This window comes from Sphaeramia orbicularis, chromosome 11 (assembly GCF_902148855.1).
Source record: "Sphaeramia orbicularis chromosome 11, fSphaOr1.1, whole genome shotgun sequence".
Classification (NCBI taxonomy): domain Eukaryota; kingdom Metazoa; phylum Chordata; class Actinopteri; order Kurtiformes; family Apogonidae; genus Sphaeramia; species Sphaeramia orbicularis.
The window spans coordinates 23,421,804-23,439,662 of NC_043967.1; the positions used below are offsets into that span (position 1 = coordinate 23,421,804).

Consider the following 17,859-nt stretch of genomic DNA (forward strand, 5'->3'; position numbering starts at 1 on the left):
GTCCACATATATGCATTACAATTCCAAGTCTCTGTATTAAGATCCAGTCTGGATATATAAGAAGTTTGTACAGCAGTAAAAGCAAAAGTTTCAAGGAAAAAAACGCTTCTATAAACCAAAGTGGACGTATTTAGTGTGACCTCCCTTTGCCCTTAACATATCTTTAACCCTTTTGTTTAGACAACATGAGATTTACTGCAATAATTTTCTGATGTTTTAAACCAGGTTTCATTCATCACATGTCAGATGTTTCTGAGTGTTTGTGCTGCTTCTTGTCATGGGGTCAGGGGCCACAATAAATAGCCACTTTAACCTTTAGAACCTATTTAGTTTAGTTTTCCGTGCATCATTTAAGGCTGTACACATATTTCCTCTATCTTCTTATTGTATCTGAAGATACAACAAGCAAAAACAAAAAAGATGAAGGTGGCCTAAGACTTTTGCACCATACACATACATTTACTTGTCTGCACACAAAGAAAAGTCCAATTTACAGTGATCTGATAGGAGTAATAAATAAATCATCTACACTAAAGCTTTTATATGTAGAAATTACAATGACTTTGGCTTGGGACTTTGGGACTTTAAAGCTCCAGGTACCACATATTCATTTACAGGAAGTTTGTATATCAGAAACACCTTTACTTCTAATATCTCCTGTTTAATAAGTAGAAATGGTCATATTTAATATGAAACACTATTTAATCCCCTTAAAAGTACAAAAGTACTGGTACTTTTCTACCGGGGCAAGACTTCAGTAAATAACAGCCACTCTCTGCTTACCAGAGCTATTATTGCGTAAATTACAATTGTTTCTGTCAACCTGAATACTGCTATTATCAGAGACATGGCTTGTAATTGAATCCCAGTCTTTATCTGAATAGGTTTGGTATTTCGTATGTAGTAGTAAAAGAGTGCAGACAATAAAACAATAGAAACAAGCCCCTTCTATTATGTGTTCTCGATGCTTTAAATAAGTAATTCTGACTACATAAAACTAGTTTTGCGCTTTCGAGGGTTGATTAACACTCAAAGCTTTAGATTTTTGGTATTTTTGGTTTCAAGTACTCAGTAGCAAAATCTCTTAAAAATCTCTAACATAAAAACTGTCATTCTTGTCAAGCAAAAAAGCTTACATTGACCTGGTTTAAGATATGTACCTGACATAGATTTGGCTTTTTGCAATGTAAGCGCACTGATAACTATGATCAGAGATGTCGTAAAATAAAATAAAAAAAACATTTGAAGTTATGAGATTTTACCTGTAGAGTATATCCAGGTTCACACTGAAAAGACACCACATTATTCATCTGAAGCCGCTCCCCAACCTTGATGCCATTCATAGGGACCACAGGCTCTGGACAGTTTGTCAGAGACACCGCTGGGGAGATGAAAGAAGAATAGATGATGAAAAAACAGGAAAAAAAAGAGAGAGGATAAGTTTAACAATTATACTGTACAAAACACTAAACACCTGGCATGAAGGATGACTATATGTATAAAATCTGACTCAAACATCACAGGACAAGACATCTGCCTCTGAGGAGAAGCACGAGTAGTGTTTGTACAAGCAGTGATGTTTGTAGTGATAGTTCACTCACTTTTGTATTCAAGCCTGAATCCGGCTGCGGACACACTGATGTCGGAGAAAAAATGGAGGTAGAGTTGATTGGAAGTGCTGTTGAGGAGAGCTGGAACCGTGGTGCCTTTAGGAGAGGATAATCACAAGTTCAGCAACGCCATACCCTGCAGAGTCTGATAATGACTGACTCTGTCAACCACTGGCAAATGAATACAGGGAACGTTCTTTGAAGCATTTGTCAGGTTCTTTTATATGTGTCGGTGTGTGCATGCATAAAAGGTTCATAGAGAAATGATGAAGTATTAGCACACCATTCACTCACATTCACACCTATGGGTGACTTAGATCAACCAGTTAACCTATTAAGTCAGCAATGTAGGAAAAGTGTTCCATGCATTCATCTGATCCAACCAAACAAATTGCAATTCTGATGCAAAACTGATTGTTAAATAAGTCAAATTAGTGAAGCTGGGCTTTTGCCTTCATATTTACTTTAGGGTACATTTGACCCATAAAGACCCAGTGTTACTTTTGTGCAAGTTCCCAAATGGATTTTTCTCGATTCTTAACCTTTCTTAACCGATTTATCGTCATTTATTCTAAGATTATGCTCTGTATTTTGTTTTTTTTTGCAGTATAAATCAAGTATTTGCCTATATTTCATTCACTGATCATATAAATGTTCATAAAAGCTCAGATAAAGTTGAGGGTTATTGTATCAGAAACAGAGAAAACTTTAGAAAAGGGGACTCTTTCAGCAAAGTCTATCATTAACTGAACATAAACCAAGAGTCTCCATCTACTGTCATTGATCCGACTCCATGGGTTTTACTGGTGGATCAATGTTGTAGAAGATGATTGCGTTTCCACGGTCACTACAAAGCCTCTGACCGTGCAAATGGATTATATCTGATGACCATGAAAAGATGACAAACTGTATTTTACACCAGTTATTTACATGTATTGATTGGATTAATGGATCAACAAGAATTAAACAGTTTAGATCAGTAGATGGTTTTGGTCAAAGGTAGATGTTTGGGTCTTTATGGGTTAAACATTTGCTGCATCCTTACTATGAGTGTAACAGAGTATATGCAGATCACAGAGTATTGTCAGAAAAGGTTTCAACAGCTTGAAAAATATATCTCATGACTACATCTGCTGCTTATACGCCTTGTGAAGTTATTTCAGTAACATGTTGGTGCCAACTGTGTCATCTGTTCTTCATTGTATGCAGGTGCAAACCATAGATATATCAAATATGTTTAAGGTTAAGGTGCTAATAAACATATAAAACACATTAAAGCAAAGACAAGAATACACGCACACAAAGGAATTGCCACAAATGCACTGCGATACCTGAGAAGCTGCCAAGCATGGTGTCAGTATTGTCACCTCCATCGAACACTTCTAGCGAGTCCCAGTTCTGCTCTGTGACAAAGCTGATTACCTGAATCTGAAACAGAGAAGACAGAAAGGGAAATAAAGGACAAGGACAACAGAGGAAAACAAATTCAACAACATTCAATCCTCTGGTATCTGCTTTATTAGGAGTTTTGCAGTAAAGTGCCTTGGCAGTCTTGGATAACCCTGTACATGTCAGGGTTTTTTTTTATACTTTCTACAGTATATAAATTAAACAAAAAGTGAACCATGAAACAATCAAAACCACAAAAGCAGACATTTATAAATCTCAGTAGAATTGGAATGAGACGCACATTGTTGTGTAATATCTCTTGCTCTGTTTTTCTTCATTTTGAACAAAGTCTTGGAAGGCTTTTTTCATTTTCATGTAAGTTGGTGATGGGTTTTAAAAGTTGAGAAAACTACGAATCTCTCGCAAACAATGCGGACAACTCCTCAAAGAAAGCCAAAACTGAGGCTTTTTTCAACTCAACGGCTGCCAAAAAACATCCCTCATATGAAAAAAAAATAAATAAAAAGATTCTTGATTCTCACAAAGGTTGCTGAGATGATTGCCAGAGTGTTTATAAATGCTAAGTGAACATGAAAAAGACTGCACTGTTTCATCTGCTGCAACTTTTTTTTATCCACTCTTTCAGCATTCTATGTGTTCTGTTTCATTCCTTTAATCTGTTTCCCAGCCTCCCTTTCTGTTCGCTCTCACATCCATCCATTCCTCAGCCCTGCGCTCTGCCTCTGATGGTTATAGATCGGATACGAGCCAATTAAAGGGGCGGTTGGGGCTGTGGCGCTTCCTGGGGAGACGAGGCAGATCACAGATTGATCTTTCATTAGGGGGCCACGGCAAATGTGCCGGCAAGGCACCTCGCTCCTTTAAGTTCTCTTCTGGATCGTGACACTCCAATCTAATGTGCGTCTGCTAGATGGTAGAGAGGGAGCAACTGGCGAGGAAGACAGACGGCAAGAAAGAGGAGAGCAGTTGCAGAGAATGTGGACAAAGAGCAGCAAACCTCTTACTGATGTCGCGATGCTTTTGTGGCTAAAAGAACACAAACTTTTATCTAAAAGCTGTAAGTCATGCAGTTCACAGATAAGTAAGTAAGTATGCCTACCACTGTGAAGTCATGCTGTGTGCACACAAGTGCGTAACAGCTCCCACTTCTTATTCCTGCTGTTTCACCTCCAAGTTATTGCAATGTTGGTGTGCAGTGCAGCATGCTAAGTGTGCCTGTGTGCCGTCTCGTGTGTTTGACCTGCAAGGACAGTCAGCTGAGGTGGAGGAGGTAATAGCTGAGGGACGGCTCTGAGGTCATTAGCCACAGAAGCTGAAGCATAAGCCTAAAAAACTTTTTATCAGGCTCATCCACAGGGGACCTTCCACCGATTCCTGGTAGACTTCCATCACACATGCATCAAAGAATAAGAATATGCAAACCGAATTAACTCCACAGAAAGAAAAAGCAAAGTAATTGTAGAAGTGGTAATATAAAAAATTCATTTCAGGAAGTCCAATATGAGGTTCTGGTGTAGTGATCCACCAAATTAAATTCTGAGCCTCTGAGAAGTGCATGGACCTTGATCCAGTGTTGGTAGCTTTGTTGATTAGCCATAAATGATTAAGAGGCTACGGGAGGCTTAGCTTCACCAAATATCATTGAAAACTTGTAAAAACAAAAATATATGAATAAAAATAACGTAATAATAATTTTGAGAAGGACTACTTGTGGCAAACATTAAAAAATCATTACAAATTCATTTGTAAAAAATATGTAATTATTTATACTTCATAATTATTTATGATAACCTAGGTTACTTCATGTTCTTTGCTTATCATGCAAAATATGAACCTAGCTGTAGCCTACGACAGTCACTGATAAACACACAATAAAAAAAAACAAAAAAACACAGGTTTTGACATTTTGCCTTAGTATTACAGTGGATCTGAAATCAAATGAAATTGTGGACTTTCAGCTTTAATTCGAGGGTTAACAAAAATATTGCATTGACCATGTAGGAATTATAACCATTTTAAACATCCCTCAAAAGTAATTTGACAAAAAAATATCATAATATACATATGGGATGTTTTTAACAGTTGGACAGAAATCTTTTGCAGTCAGTGATTGTCTGAAGTTGGGAATCCATTACCAAACACTTCAATCACATCTCTATTACTTCATGCCAGATCCATTGCAGAGGCAAAATCACAAAATTGCTGCCAGCGTCCAAATAGTTATGGACCTGACTATAACGATCAACTTTCAGCGTTTAAGCCTCCTCTGCAGGTGAACGCTCATCCAGATGAGGACATGATGACTAAGAATGCCAACCATTCTGCTGAATTATCCTATAATTTCTTTCTGAAAACACTGTCACTGTCTTTAACCCTTTATCAGGCAAGTGACTATTTTTGGTCATTGCCATAAACATTAAATATGGGGCCAATCCCGTGCCCCAGTGAGGTCAAGAAGCATGTTGGTTTTATATAACGCTATATAGAGATTCAGAGAGATTTTATAGAAATTGTATAAACTGTAAATAGTGAATATAAGTGATTTTTGTCAGTCTATGACCGTATAACAGTTGTTTTCTTGCATGTGTTTACTTTTTAGCAAGTCCTGCTCAGATGTTTATAGCAAGGGGAGGGAGACTGTTGTCACGGCAACCGACAAGGAGGTAGATGACGATGTCCAATAACGCAAAAAGGTTGATTCTTTGAATTTCAGAGTATTTCAATGAGTGTCCTGTAAAGGATTATGCTCCCAGATATTTCAAAACATTTCCATGGCTCCTTTATAACCAGCTGTAAGACTGAGTACATGGTCCACTTACAACGGAGAATAATTGTGAACATTTTAAATAAATAATAGATTTGATATGATGAAATATGCTGTATGACAGAAGTGAGTTTTGTTTATGTAGCATGCATTTTTTTCATAAATAATAAATACTTATACAGCTGTACAGGCACTTGGCTGTGTTAAGGGAAAAAAGCCTTATTACCCTAATAGACATGGCTGGGGAGTTCTTAAATATAGAGTTATGTTATTTTACACTCTCACCTGTGGCCACAATGACCTAAAGCCACAAGAGGAAGAAATTAGTGAGGTACTGGGGTCGAAAATACACATTCTTCACACAATACATAGATCTTTCCTCCCTGTCCAAGACATTAACTATAAAGATAGATGAGCTGATGCTGCTTCTTGCCATGATATCAAAGTAATGAGAGCTGCCATCATGCTTCTGTCAGCTGTCAGACACCTAGTGAACCTCCATACTGGTCTTAACACCCCTGAGATTGACAAGAATCTACTGCTATAGGGTATATTTCCTATTGCCAGTAAAGGAGAGGTGCAGGAGTCCGAGGCATAGGCATTGAAGCTTTAAGATTAATTAAAATAATGCTAATAATATAACTTAAAAGGAAGCTGAATTTTGTACTTTTATGGATTTGACTTCTATTAAATAAATATGTATATCCCTTTAACATTTAGAACACATAAAATATTATACCAAAATAAGTTAAAAAGGGTTAGTGTTAAATGTGTCTGTTATTTGTGTTTTAATGATGGGATCTTGTAACTGTGTGCTGTATTTACTGCTGCCTATCTTGGCCAGGACTCCTTTGCGAAAGAGGTTCTTAATGTCAATGGGATTTTTTTTCCCTGATTAAATAAAAGTCAATAAAGTAAAATTTTAATAGAGGACTAAAGATGTAAACAATTAATCGACTATCAATTGATTGTTGATAAGAATTTGCTTGAATAAATTACAATAATTGTTGGTTAACTGCCCTTTTCCACGGCGGAATTTGTGGTGTCGACAGTAGGGGGCGCCATTGCCTAAACTAGGGTTCATCGCTGAGGTTTATATCGGGGGGAGTCACCCTGTCCACCTGTCCACATCTGTCCGAAAGCTACCGGCTTGTCTGTGCTGCGACGTCAGATCGTGGCGTCGATGAGTTACAATCACTTTAGGGACATGGTGGAGCGAAACACAGACCAGCCCGTCTCTTTGCCCCATATGCTGCAGGTTACCTATTTGTGGGAGCGGTACATCCCTGCCGACAGGAGGAGGCCCATATACGCGCACAAATGCGGGGTCGGTATCGGTCCAGTCCCAGACTGAGCGGGGGCACGGCATCTCCCTGCTCCTTGAGATCCGTCCCCTACATGAACCTTTCTTCTAAACTGCCCTTCTTCAGATCCATTTGGGGTTTTTTTTTTATTTCTCTGCAGAATTTATTTTGTTCTACTACATAAATGTCATTGCCTGTACTGTATCCCTAATGGTACAATAAATCAATCATTAAGGAGTATGACATACTTTTTTCATGAAGTATATAAACAATATTTAGCTTTTATTCTTATAGACCCTATTGAAAGAGAAATTCAGGTCCACAGGAAAATCACCGCTTATCAGTTAATCTTTCATTGATCAACAAGGTCAACCAATTAATGATTAATAAATTAATCGATAATTTGCATCCCTATAGTGAATACATTACCGCAGATCGGCTTTAAAACGTGCTGGAAAATTCAATAAAACCAATATCCAAAGGGTGGAGATATGACTTATTGCATGGGCACAGGGGATAGGCTACATTTATTTTGTGTTTTTCATTGTAATTTCATCCTAGAACTACTGGTAACCACAAAGTGTAATGATGCAACATTGTTCTATCTAAACACAAACCTGGATTCCTGATCCTTCAGGAACAGTGATCTTCCAAACACAGTTCAGACTGTTGAGGTAAGGCTCAGGAAACCCAGGAGACAAGATGGTCCCGGTCCGAGAGGTCAGGTTCCCTCCACATGGGACTGAAGAACGAAAAAGAAGAAGCCCGTGATGGATACATAGACAAGATAAAGTTAATTTGCCATTTGTACACTTGTTCGGGTACGTAGGAATTCTTTTGCAGTGGTCTCTCAGAGTACAAGCATAAAAGATTAAAAGATACAATCAAGAATATAAAGATAAGCATTGTACTAAATACATTTTGGCAAGAGAAGAAGTTGATAGCATGATTAGACAATCAGGCACAAATAAGAAATGAACAAGTTATTTAATCTTGATGCTTCAGATGTTGCTCTCTGAAGTGAATTTTTAAGTACTGACCGGATAAGGATCACATCAAAAACAGCATATCTGGTTCATTTTAAGCTTGGTTTAAGAAAAATCTGATACTCACTCAACTAAAAATCAAACAAATCACCAAACCAAATCCCCGGATGGAAGTTTACCCTATGAAACTACACACCCAAGCAGATCCACCTGGACAAGAGCGCGCACATATGCACACTCACACACTCAGCTGACACATGTCACAACAAACACATTGTACGACTGTAAAATAGTGATTACTGTCTCCAAACGGCGTCTCTCCAGGTTGCTCTGTGCGTCTCACATCTGCTGACAGCATAGGAGCATCTGCTACAGCTGTAAGTTGTGTGTGCGAGTGTGTAGGCTTGTATATACATGTGGAAAGCTCTATACGTGTGTGTATTTGACCCTCAGCGGCGCCTGCCACCTGTGTGCCGCATGGTTGAATCTTGGTGTATTGCTACAGGCAATGGCTGGCAGCCCACATCTGTGTCATAGTAACTGACACTCACAGAGCCAAGTGGGAGAGAGACAGAGGGAAAGAAAGAGAATATACGCAGGAAAAAAAGGAAGACATGATAAGAGGATGGAAATACAAAACAGAAATTTATCCAGGCTGATGTTTTTCTTTGCAGTCCGTATTTATGTATTCATGTCCCACCTATGCAGCTTGGTATGGAGCTGTTCCACTGCGCCAGGGCATTGGGAACTGTCAGGCATTCAATGGCACTCGATCCCTCCAGTACATAACCTGGACTGCACTCAAAGCGGATCACGGCCCCCACAGCAAAGTTGTTCCCCATGCGGCGGCCGTTTCGAGGTTCAGGTACCGAGCTGCACTGGGTGGCACTGGTCCGTGGCACGGCTACAGACAAAACACAAACACAGACAGGGTGATTTCAGGTGCATTTCCTTGAATTTTGTTCTTTAACTGAGGGATTTGATGTGTGTTAAAACACCCAAATACCAGCACCACAGTAAGTAATGTAGCCTAATGCTGTGGACAGAGACAGCAGCTTTAGCCACTGGGTGCTAAGTGCACTCTGGTTTTTATAATGAGTTCGAGTTATGGGGGAGGCATCATTGCAATTATGGCTCCAGTGCATCATTGAGCCACCTGGCCAAAAATTGCAAATAAAAACACATCACAAAACAGAAGAAGTTTAAATCCAAACTGGATGCATGACTTCTCACTTTAAAGACTTGTTTTGCTCTACGCACAGTTAACCCATTTTTATCTTGTGGTATCCTTGGTGTCCACAAACTTGAACCCTGATCTTAATTTTTAATAGAGTGTAGTATAGGAAAAAAAACAGCACAAAAGGGATATTCATGTTATTTTCAGTGCATTGTTTCTTTAGCTTTAAGTTATTAAAGTTTCCTGAGCCTGCAGATATCTGCAAAAAGAACCAATTCTGGTACAGTGAACTAAAAGTAAAATAAAAAAAATAAAATAATTATTCAAGACAAAAAAGAAAAGTCCTCTTCAGAAAATACAAGAATAGGAGGTAACAACATTTAACACACACTCCTGCAGACACACACAGACTCATGACATGTCAAACAGTGGCTGAAGGTGAATCTTCACTGTGTATGTAAGCAGTTACTTACCCTGGTAGACCAGGTGGAATCCTCTGGAGCTGGACTGGCCTTTGGAGGTGAAACGGATCAGGATTTGGTTGGATGTTGCTAAGGGCAACGATTCGCCTAAGATGGAAAAAAATAACATTTTTTTAGGCAAAGTACTTTTGGTTTTCATAAGCACTTATAAGTTTTCTAAGAACCTGATGAATCATTCCTAGTAAAAAAAAAAAAACCTGCAGTTGCTGCAAAACACCAGTAAAATGAAGCAGAATCACCTGCAGACATCACATCTCCCCTGGTTTCCTATGTCTGGCTGTGTATAATACATAATACAATTCCAGCTTGTGTTTATCACCTGCTGCGCAAGACTGTTCACAATCAAACTTGCTTTTACATCCATAAGTCTTAACAGTACATTGCACAGGAAGGACTCCAAGGTAGAGCTGCACAATACATCATTTACGCATCGTCATTGCGATGTACATGTGTGCAATAGTCACATTGTAGGTCCTGCAATGTAGGAAGCAAATTAACTCAATGTGTTCTCATCTAATTTCAACCTGGGTGCCTGTCACACACTGTGCACAGTGATCCACCAATCACAATCATTCTTAATCAGTTTGCTGAAGCAGACCACGCCCCTGCACATGGAGTGAGTCATTTATTAATGTTGTTACTAATGAGTCTGGGTCTTTATGGGTTAAGAGGTTACAATAGTAAACATTGCTATACTTATATATTCATTATTTCTTTGTTAAGGTGAGGATAAATAACACCAAAAACATATCAGTGTCAGTTAAGTGTCATTTTAAATATTGGTATCATCTACCAATTTAGCGTAGGTTCACCCCTACTATAGAGGGAATGCACATACATCACTTCCCCCCCTGGGCCACGCCCCTCTAAGTCAGACTGAGTGGGAAAAACAAACCGGCTCAACATGACAGAGTATAGCAGTAATTACAGCGAGACCGGGAAAAATGTGGAATATAACATGAAATTAAAGACAATTGGACTGGACATGGATCCATACAAGCTACCAAACAACAAGTGGTCTACGAACATTGATATGCGGCCGGAAATCACGTATCCTGACATTTATATGAACCTGATTTCAACGCCGGGAAAATCCACAATGAAAGCCTGAAAGCATACAAAAGCCAAGGAGTTGTTGACATCCTCATCATCGTTAATTAGAGGATTACAGCTGGTGAGTGCTTTCAATTCAACATACTATTGTTTTTGAGATTTTCTGTCAGTGAAGACGTATTTTCTTGGCGGTGATTGCCAAGGTAAAGGCCCAGCAGTAGTGCTCACAGTTCACTACTGATTTACTGGAGTTGAATCCTTAGTATTGACCCAAGTGAGTGGATGATCTACTGGTACTGTGGAGATTTAAGTAGAGTTAACATCAAATACATGATACAACACAGCTACAACAGCTTTGTGCTAGAGTACCCCCTTATTTGGAAAACTACGTTAGCCTCAGTTTAAGCTAGTTTACAGATCATGTACTGTAGAACACAAGGTTCAGAATCACACAACTGAAGACAAAAACGTTTCAGTTCTGAAATATAGAACTAAATGACAGATGCTAACATTAAGAGCTTTACTAAGAAGTAACGTTAGCCAAAACGATATATAATTTAAGGTACGATTTTACACAAGAATACAGCATAAATTAACATTACCTGACACGAAATAGCAACCACAAATCCAGGTTTCGTTGCCTGGATTCCAGTTATTTCTACGAATTGCAGCGATCCATCTGCTTCTTCTGTCTTTGGCTTTAGGTCGCCGCTAAAACGATAGCTCCAAGTGCTTTTTAAACCTATTTGTGCAATCAATAGCACAACAGCTCTTCCCCATTTTTTAGATTGTTCTAAAGTTTTCGCAGTATTCAAGCCAAAGCCGCAACTCATCTCCCTCTTTCTGCCACTCAGTGGACGTAACCGCGGTGACTTCCGCTAGCGGTGACGTCACGTGCATACCCTCTATTGTGCCTCTCAGTCATACTGCATTATTGACGGTCTCTGCTGTGGATCTCATTACTCTGCGTCTGTTTGCTGTCACACTACAGAAGGAGGTAGACATGCTTAACCCCCCAGACGACATCTGGACGCCTATGTATACTCCAGTTTTTGTCTATGAATCCCTCTATCCTTTAACTACAGTGTCCTAACATAACTCCAACGGCACACTTTCTCCCTGCGTCACCACCGTCATTGTTCAAGTTCCACTGTATGATCCCCAAGGCATGCTGGGTAGTTTATTAGAGGAAGCCCTTGCTGCATGCTGTCGCGGTGACAGTGTTTCATAATTTGCTGTGCAGGCAGGTACTCATCCAGACAGATCAAACACATGTCAGCATGTAACTTATCAAGCCTCTGGCCACTTTCCAGCTCCAAACCACTCGCCCTTAAAATGATCCACTACGCCAACACATGAAAGACTTCCAAGGACAGAGACGTCTTTGGCAGGTGGTCAATAGTCAAAAATCAGGGGCAGCCCCCAGTGTATCCAGGCTAAAACTGCAAAAACCACTGATCTAACCCAGATACACAATCCTATATCTGTTCGTTAAGGTAATTTTTTGAAGAATATACATGAGATACTGTGTAAGATTATTGAGATTGGTTAAGAAGGTCTATCTTTTTGTCTTAGTAAATCTTAAAAGATAGTTATTTTACATGCACATCAAACTAAATGACACTATTTGATGCCACTTAGTATTTTTAATAAGCAAAATTATTGGTTGAATTCATACTAAATTTGGTTTGTAGATTGCCAGTGACCCAGAACAGATGTCATTATATTTTGGGAACAGTAGGTCACAGTTCAAATTTTTGATGAATCCTTACCCCCCCCCCCCCCCAATATTTACTTATAATTGGCAAAATTTCAAAGGTCTGTAGCAGCAAAATTATTGGTTGAATTCATACCAAATTCTGTTTATAGACTGCCAGTGACCCAGAATATATGTCATCATATTTTGGGTAAAGTAGGTCAAAGTTCAAATTTCTTATGAATTTTAAAAAATTTTTTCTTCTCCCATTTACTTATGATGGGCGAATTTTCACGTCTGTAAGAACATTAATTTTGTTTCAATTTACTCCAAACTTGGCACAATATATAGAGGCAATTGATATGCTGACATCAGCACATGCATAGACGTGGTGACATCAGCTGGATTGACACTAAAACAAGCTACAATACATACGAGGGGCGGGCTTTGCTGTGCCTGACCTCACTTATTTATTCATTTTTTCCAAGTTTTATTCTTGGTTACAGTAGACAACAGTTTGGGATCATGGGCACTGTTTCCACTAACACTGATAATATGTCAGTCAATATAATAACACAGATTTTATATAGCATATGTCTACTGGATTTTAGATTGATGAAAGTGAAAATATAATTGCAATCGTCACATAGTTGGATCATACATTGTTGCCCATAACTTTGGAATAATTTGGTTTTCAGACACAATCCTCTTTTTATTCCTATTCATACACATCAGTAATGACCTTTGACCTGGTACAATGATTAGATCAGGGGTAGGTAACTCCGGTCCTCGAGGGCCACTATCCTGTATGTTTTAGATATTTCCCTCTTCCAGCACACCTGGAAGCCATTACATCGTTATCAGGGTTCTGCAGAGCATGATGATGAGCTGATCATTAATTGAAGCAGGTGTGCCGGAAGAGGGAAATATCTTAAATATGCAAGATAGCGGCCCTCAGGGACCAGAGTTGCCTACCCCTGGATAAAATACTGAGTCCCAAATACACTTGATCAAGAATAATTTACAAGGTCACAATCATTTCTTAAGATGAAGTTAAAAAAAAAAAAAAATTATTCCATTTATGGCCAGCAGTGTATGTTAACACATTGATAGAAAAAGCCCATATTATGTATCTGCAGTATCAGTTCACCACACTATAGTACCATTTTTGCATGTTAAAGGAGTGATATTTTGCTTTTTTAAATGGAATTCTGCATTTTAAAACATTTCCCTGTGGTCGACATAAACTGTAAATGCTATGTTTGGGTCTGAATTCTTCATTAATTCAACTCCACAGGTCCATCTTCAACCATATTCCTGAGTAATGACACCAGAAAGGTCGTTTTGAGCGCTGGCCCTTTAATTCCAAATGAGCCACTTCACGCCCCGCCCCCTCCAGGTTGTTGATTGTGCTTTCTGTCCTGTCCTGTTCATTAATATAACCAACAACTGTCTGGACATAAATTTGGACATATTTTCAGTATGGAGTACAACCGCTGCTGCTGATAAACAATTGTTGCATATTTGGAGAAATGTTTGTCGGAAGTCTTGACCTTATATGTGCAAATGTCGTGACGTAACTAGTTATAGACATAACAAATTAAAGGTGGAGTAGGAGATGTCTTCCTTGAGGATTTTTTACTATATTGCTTAAAAGCCCCTTCACACCCCAATTACAACCAATTAATTAATTGCTTTAACACAAAAATAAAAAAATTAGTCACCTGTGAAATGGACAGGACTTAAAAAACATCATCCAATCATTTTAACCGGCCCATCAAAATGACTGAATGGTGATATGTCTACCAAACTTAACTGCCATTTGTCCCTCCCCCCTCCCTGGTACACTGGAGGTGTGGTTTCAGGAAGAAGTCTGAGGAAAGGGGTTTGGACTTTTGAATTGTGTATTTTCAAAATGTAGCTTGCTCGAACCGTTTTTCCAGGATCTCCTACCCTACCTTTAAGCAGGAATTCAAACAGGTTGCAGAAATCCACTCGATTTTTGCCAGAATGAATATAAAGATAGCTTTGCAGCACCTCGTGGGTTCAAATTCGAACTTTTTGAACCATTAGGGTCCAAATACACAAATAAATGTACCAAAGATCAATTAAAGTGGGTTTCGCAAAATATGACCCTTTTAAAACATGTCTGTAAGATGATATTCACAACAGTCTACTACATAAATGCTTTTTATAAGTCCGAAGACACCTTTTTTTCTAATTTGCTGTGGTGACTATCAACATTTTTTTTCCCACTTTAACTGAGTGTTTGGGGATCTTATTCAATTAGAGAATAATGATCAGTGAATAATTCAGAAACACCACATTAGTTGCCTTATTCCCATTATTACCTCCAGGTTATTACCTCTGTGGATATTTAATGTGGTAAAAAGAAAGTTTAAGCAACTTTTCCACTTGTTTCATTGTACTTAAAACACTTCGACCTTCTATGTGAATCATTATGTGTGGCATTTTGTATGAAATATACGATATAAATAAATAAACCGGAGTAGAATTAATTGTTACTATTTTGAGAAGGAAATAAGTAATCTTTTTTTTTTTGCTTTTGCTAACTACTCAAACGTTGTGTGTTACAAGGCAATCTTTCAGCAAGCAATTAAGCTGGATAAATAATTGTTGAAAATGATAATTATGGGTGTCTATTTTAGTTGGTACAAATGTTCTGTCTACACTAGAGTCTGTGGGTCGTAAAATATCCACAGAGTTCAAGTTCATTTATAATTTAGCTCTGGTTTTGAGATCTTTTCACTTAAAATATTAAACTATAAAACACTGATAGAAAAATGACCATGCTGTGAGTTCACACGGTGCTTTGAGCCAGTGTTGTTCAAGAGATCTACTTAAATTGAACAAACTACATTATCGTAATGCACTGGAAGATAGGGTTCACCTCTTTGTAGTCTGTGTCTTTTAAAACCAAGTATTTATTTCTTAAGTTCAGATTTAGTTAATATTTCCAGTTCAGCATTCAACACAGAAATAACATTGAGCTGTTCTTCTACTAAAGAGAATTTGTAATTTGGTAAATAAATGTAAGCGCATTAGTGATGGTTAAACTTAAATGCAGTAGTTTCCAGTCACACATGAAATAGCGGCTGAGAAAATTGGCTGGTTTGAAATTAGCTCACACATTTGCATTTAGATAAGGCTCCATGATTTCTTGATTTGGTTCTTTTGTCCTTTCTGCCGACATATTCCAGCCCTTTCTTTTCTAATTTCTACCTTTTATCATCCATTTATTCAACTCCAGCTTCCTCCCATTTAAAGTTTTTTTTTTTCCCTCAACCTCTGCTTTCAATAATTCACGACAATTGCCTTTTTTTTTCCTTTTCAGGAAGAGTGATTTGTCTCACAAGACATGACAGTAATGAAAACACACTGTCATGTTTTATATACTGTAATTTGCTTTTCATGGTCAGCATAATCACAGCAAACTGCCTTGTGTTTTGACTACGACAAATGTCTAACGCTTGACGAATACTATCTTTTGCACCATTAAAACATTCATTATGTGACTATACATGTACTTTGCATAATGACAGTTAGTATTTGAATGAGTTGCTTCATATTGCGGTATATGAATGAGGGTAGATTTGTGGGCTCCAGCGTTCTGTTTGGTGCAGAACATGCAGGTCCATGCTTCTGGATTATGTCTAATATATGCTTGTTATGCCTTCGTGCACTACTTCTTCAGTGGCTCTGTCTGTGTGGGCTAAGAGTGTCTCTTCCTCTGCCAAAGTGTGTCAGCTCTGCTCTGCTATGCCTGGTTAGAAAGCTCTGTGAACCTGCCACCAAGAGTTCGCAGTTAATATAGCATCCTGTTTATTGAGCTGTAAACTGGATTTTCTGAGGCTGCCCTGGACACAAAGCAAAGTAATCATTTTGCTTTTGTCAAACCACAGGTCTAGGGCGGCCGGCGATGTAGAGGGCCACCCTAAACTTAGATACCCTGTCATTCACCTCATTGCCAAAGGATCAAGCGTTTGCATTCAAGACACTTCTTTTGTGGCTCATCAACAGTTTTGACATTTATCGCATCACTGCTGCAACAGAAAATATCTGCTGCCTGTCAATTTTTTTCCACTCGAAGCTCAGTAATATCTTCTCTTCTTTAGTATATGTGATCATTTTTGTTTATGTGCATAGTATTTTTGGTTGGTCTATATTTGCAACACCTTGTAACCTTCAAGTATATTTGCAATATGTTGTAAAAGCATCACCATGTGGTGTGAAATGTGTCTTTTTTAAGTGGTGCACATATGGTGTAATGCTGTGTGAGTCACAGGTAAAAAATAAGATGCTGAGCTTTTCTTTTGGGATTGCATTGCATCTTCAGTTTTTTGTGGTGGCACAACGCTGTCAAACAGGTTTTTCCACTGGTTTTGTGTAATAAGTTAAGAGATGACTACAGGGTATGTGAGGCATGAATTGCTAAAGAACTGGCAGCTGGTAAAATAAAAGCCAATAGAACAGGGCTGGGCGATATGGAAAAAATTCATATCATGATTTTTATTTGTATTTTTTTTCATATCAGACGATATTGATATATATCACAATGCAAATCAAATCACTATTTTTTGTCAAGCTTGAATTTTCGTTACTCGTAATTTACTTGTGAAGGCATCGAGAGAGAGAAAGAGAGAGAGAGAGAGAAAGAGAGAGAAAAAGAAATGCATATGTTACGGTACTTATGGAGAAGTCCCTCCCTCCGCTCTTAGAATTACCCCCCCCCCCGTGTATTATTCCCCTCGCTTTATCCCCCTTCCTCGACTGTTGAGCTGTGTGTACCTCCATGCCATAACTAGCATTAAGTGAAATGAAACAACGTGCTTTGATCGTTTGACTCCCGGCTTTTATACCTCTGTTGTATGCCAGAACCCAACCAGTTCGCATCCTTCTCTTCAGTAACCCGGTTGCCTGAGTTCTTGGTCATATTTTCTCCTGAGGGAACACTCATTACCTCCTACTGCAGCCCAAACATTAGCGTGTGTGCTGCCGCTGCTCTTACACCTGTGCTGTGTGCGTCAACCTAACCTGACATGGCTCTAGCATGATTGGTTCAATGTGGCGCTACTTAATTATTGGCTATTCTCACGTCTTTCAAAACATGGACGAATGAATTCTATCGAAATTGTATCGAGCATGTCTGATATTTCTATTGAGGAAAAGTTATATCACAATATATATCGTTATCGTATTATCACCCAGCCCTACAATAGAGTGACCAGTGATCAAGAACCAAGAGTGGAAGACCTGTTTGATAGCAAGTATGATGCATCAATGCGACTTGTTAAAGATAATTAGAAACTGAAAGGAAATAGTCTATCAGTTTTACATTAAGGTATTTCATTAAAGC

At 38.5% G+C, this 17,859-nt stretch overlaps 1 protein-coding gene across 1 annotated transcript in view; it reads right to left on the minus strand.

Annotated features, from left to right (window-relative positions):
- csmd2 (CUB and Sushi multiple domains 2) overlaps nucleotides 1-17,859 on the minus strand; it is a 135,072-nt gene that overhangs the window by 84,376 nt on the left and 32,837 nt on the right. The window contains exons 10-15 of the mRNA XM_030146990.1: nucleotides 9,725-9,820; nucleotides 8,775-8,978; nucleotides 7,706-7,830; nucleotides 2,942-3,038; nucleotides 1,602-1,706; nucleotides 1,263-1,381 (exon numbers count right to left, since the gene is read on the minus strand). Of these exons, the coding sequence (XP_030002850.1) occupies nucleotides 1,263-1,381; nucleotides 1,602-1,706; nucleotides 2,942-3,038; nucleotides 7,706-7,830; nucleotides 8,775-8,978; nucleotides 9,725-9,820 (746 nt within the window). The remainder of the gene's footprint in view (nucleotides 1-1,262; nucleotides 1,382-1,601; nucleotides 1,707-2,941; nucleotides 3,039-7,705; nucleotides 7,831-8,774; nucleotides 8,979-9,724; nucleotides 9,821-17,859) is intronic.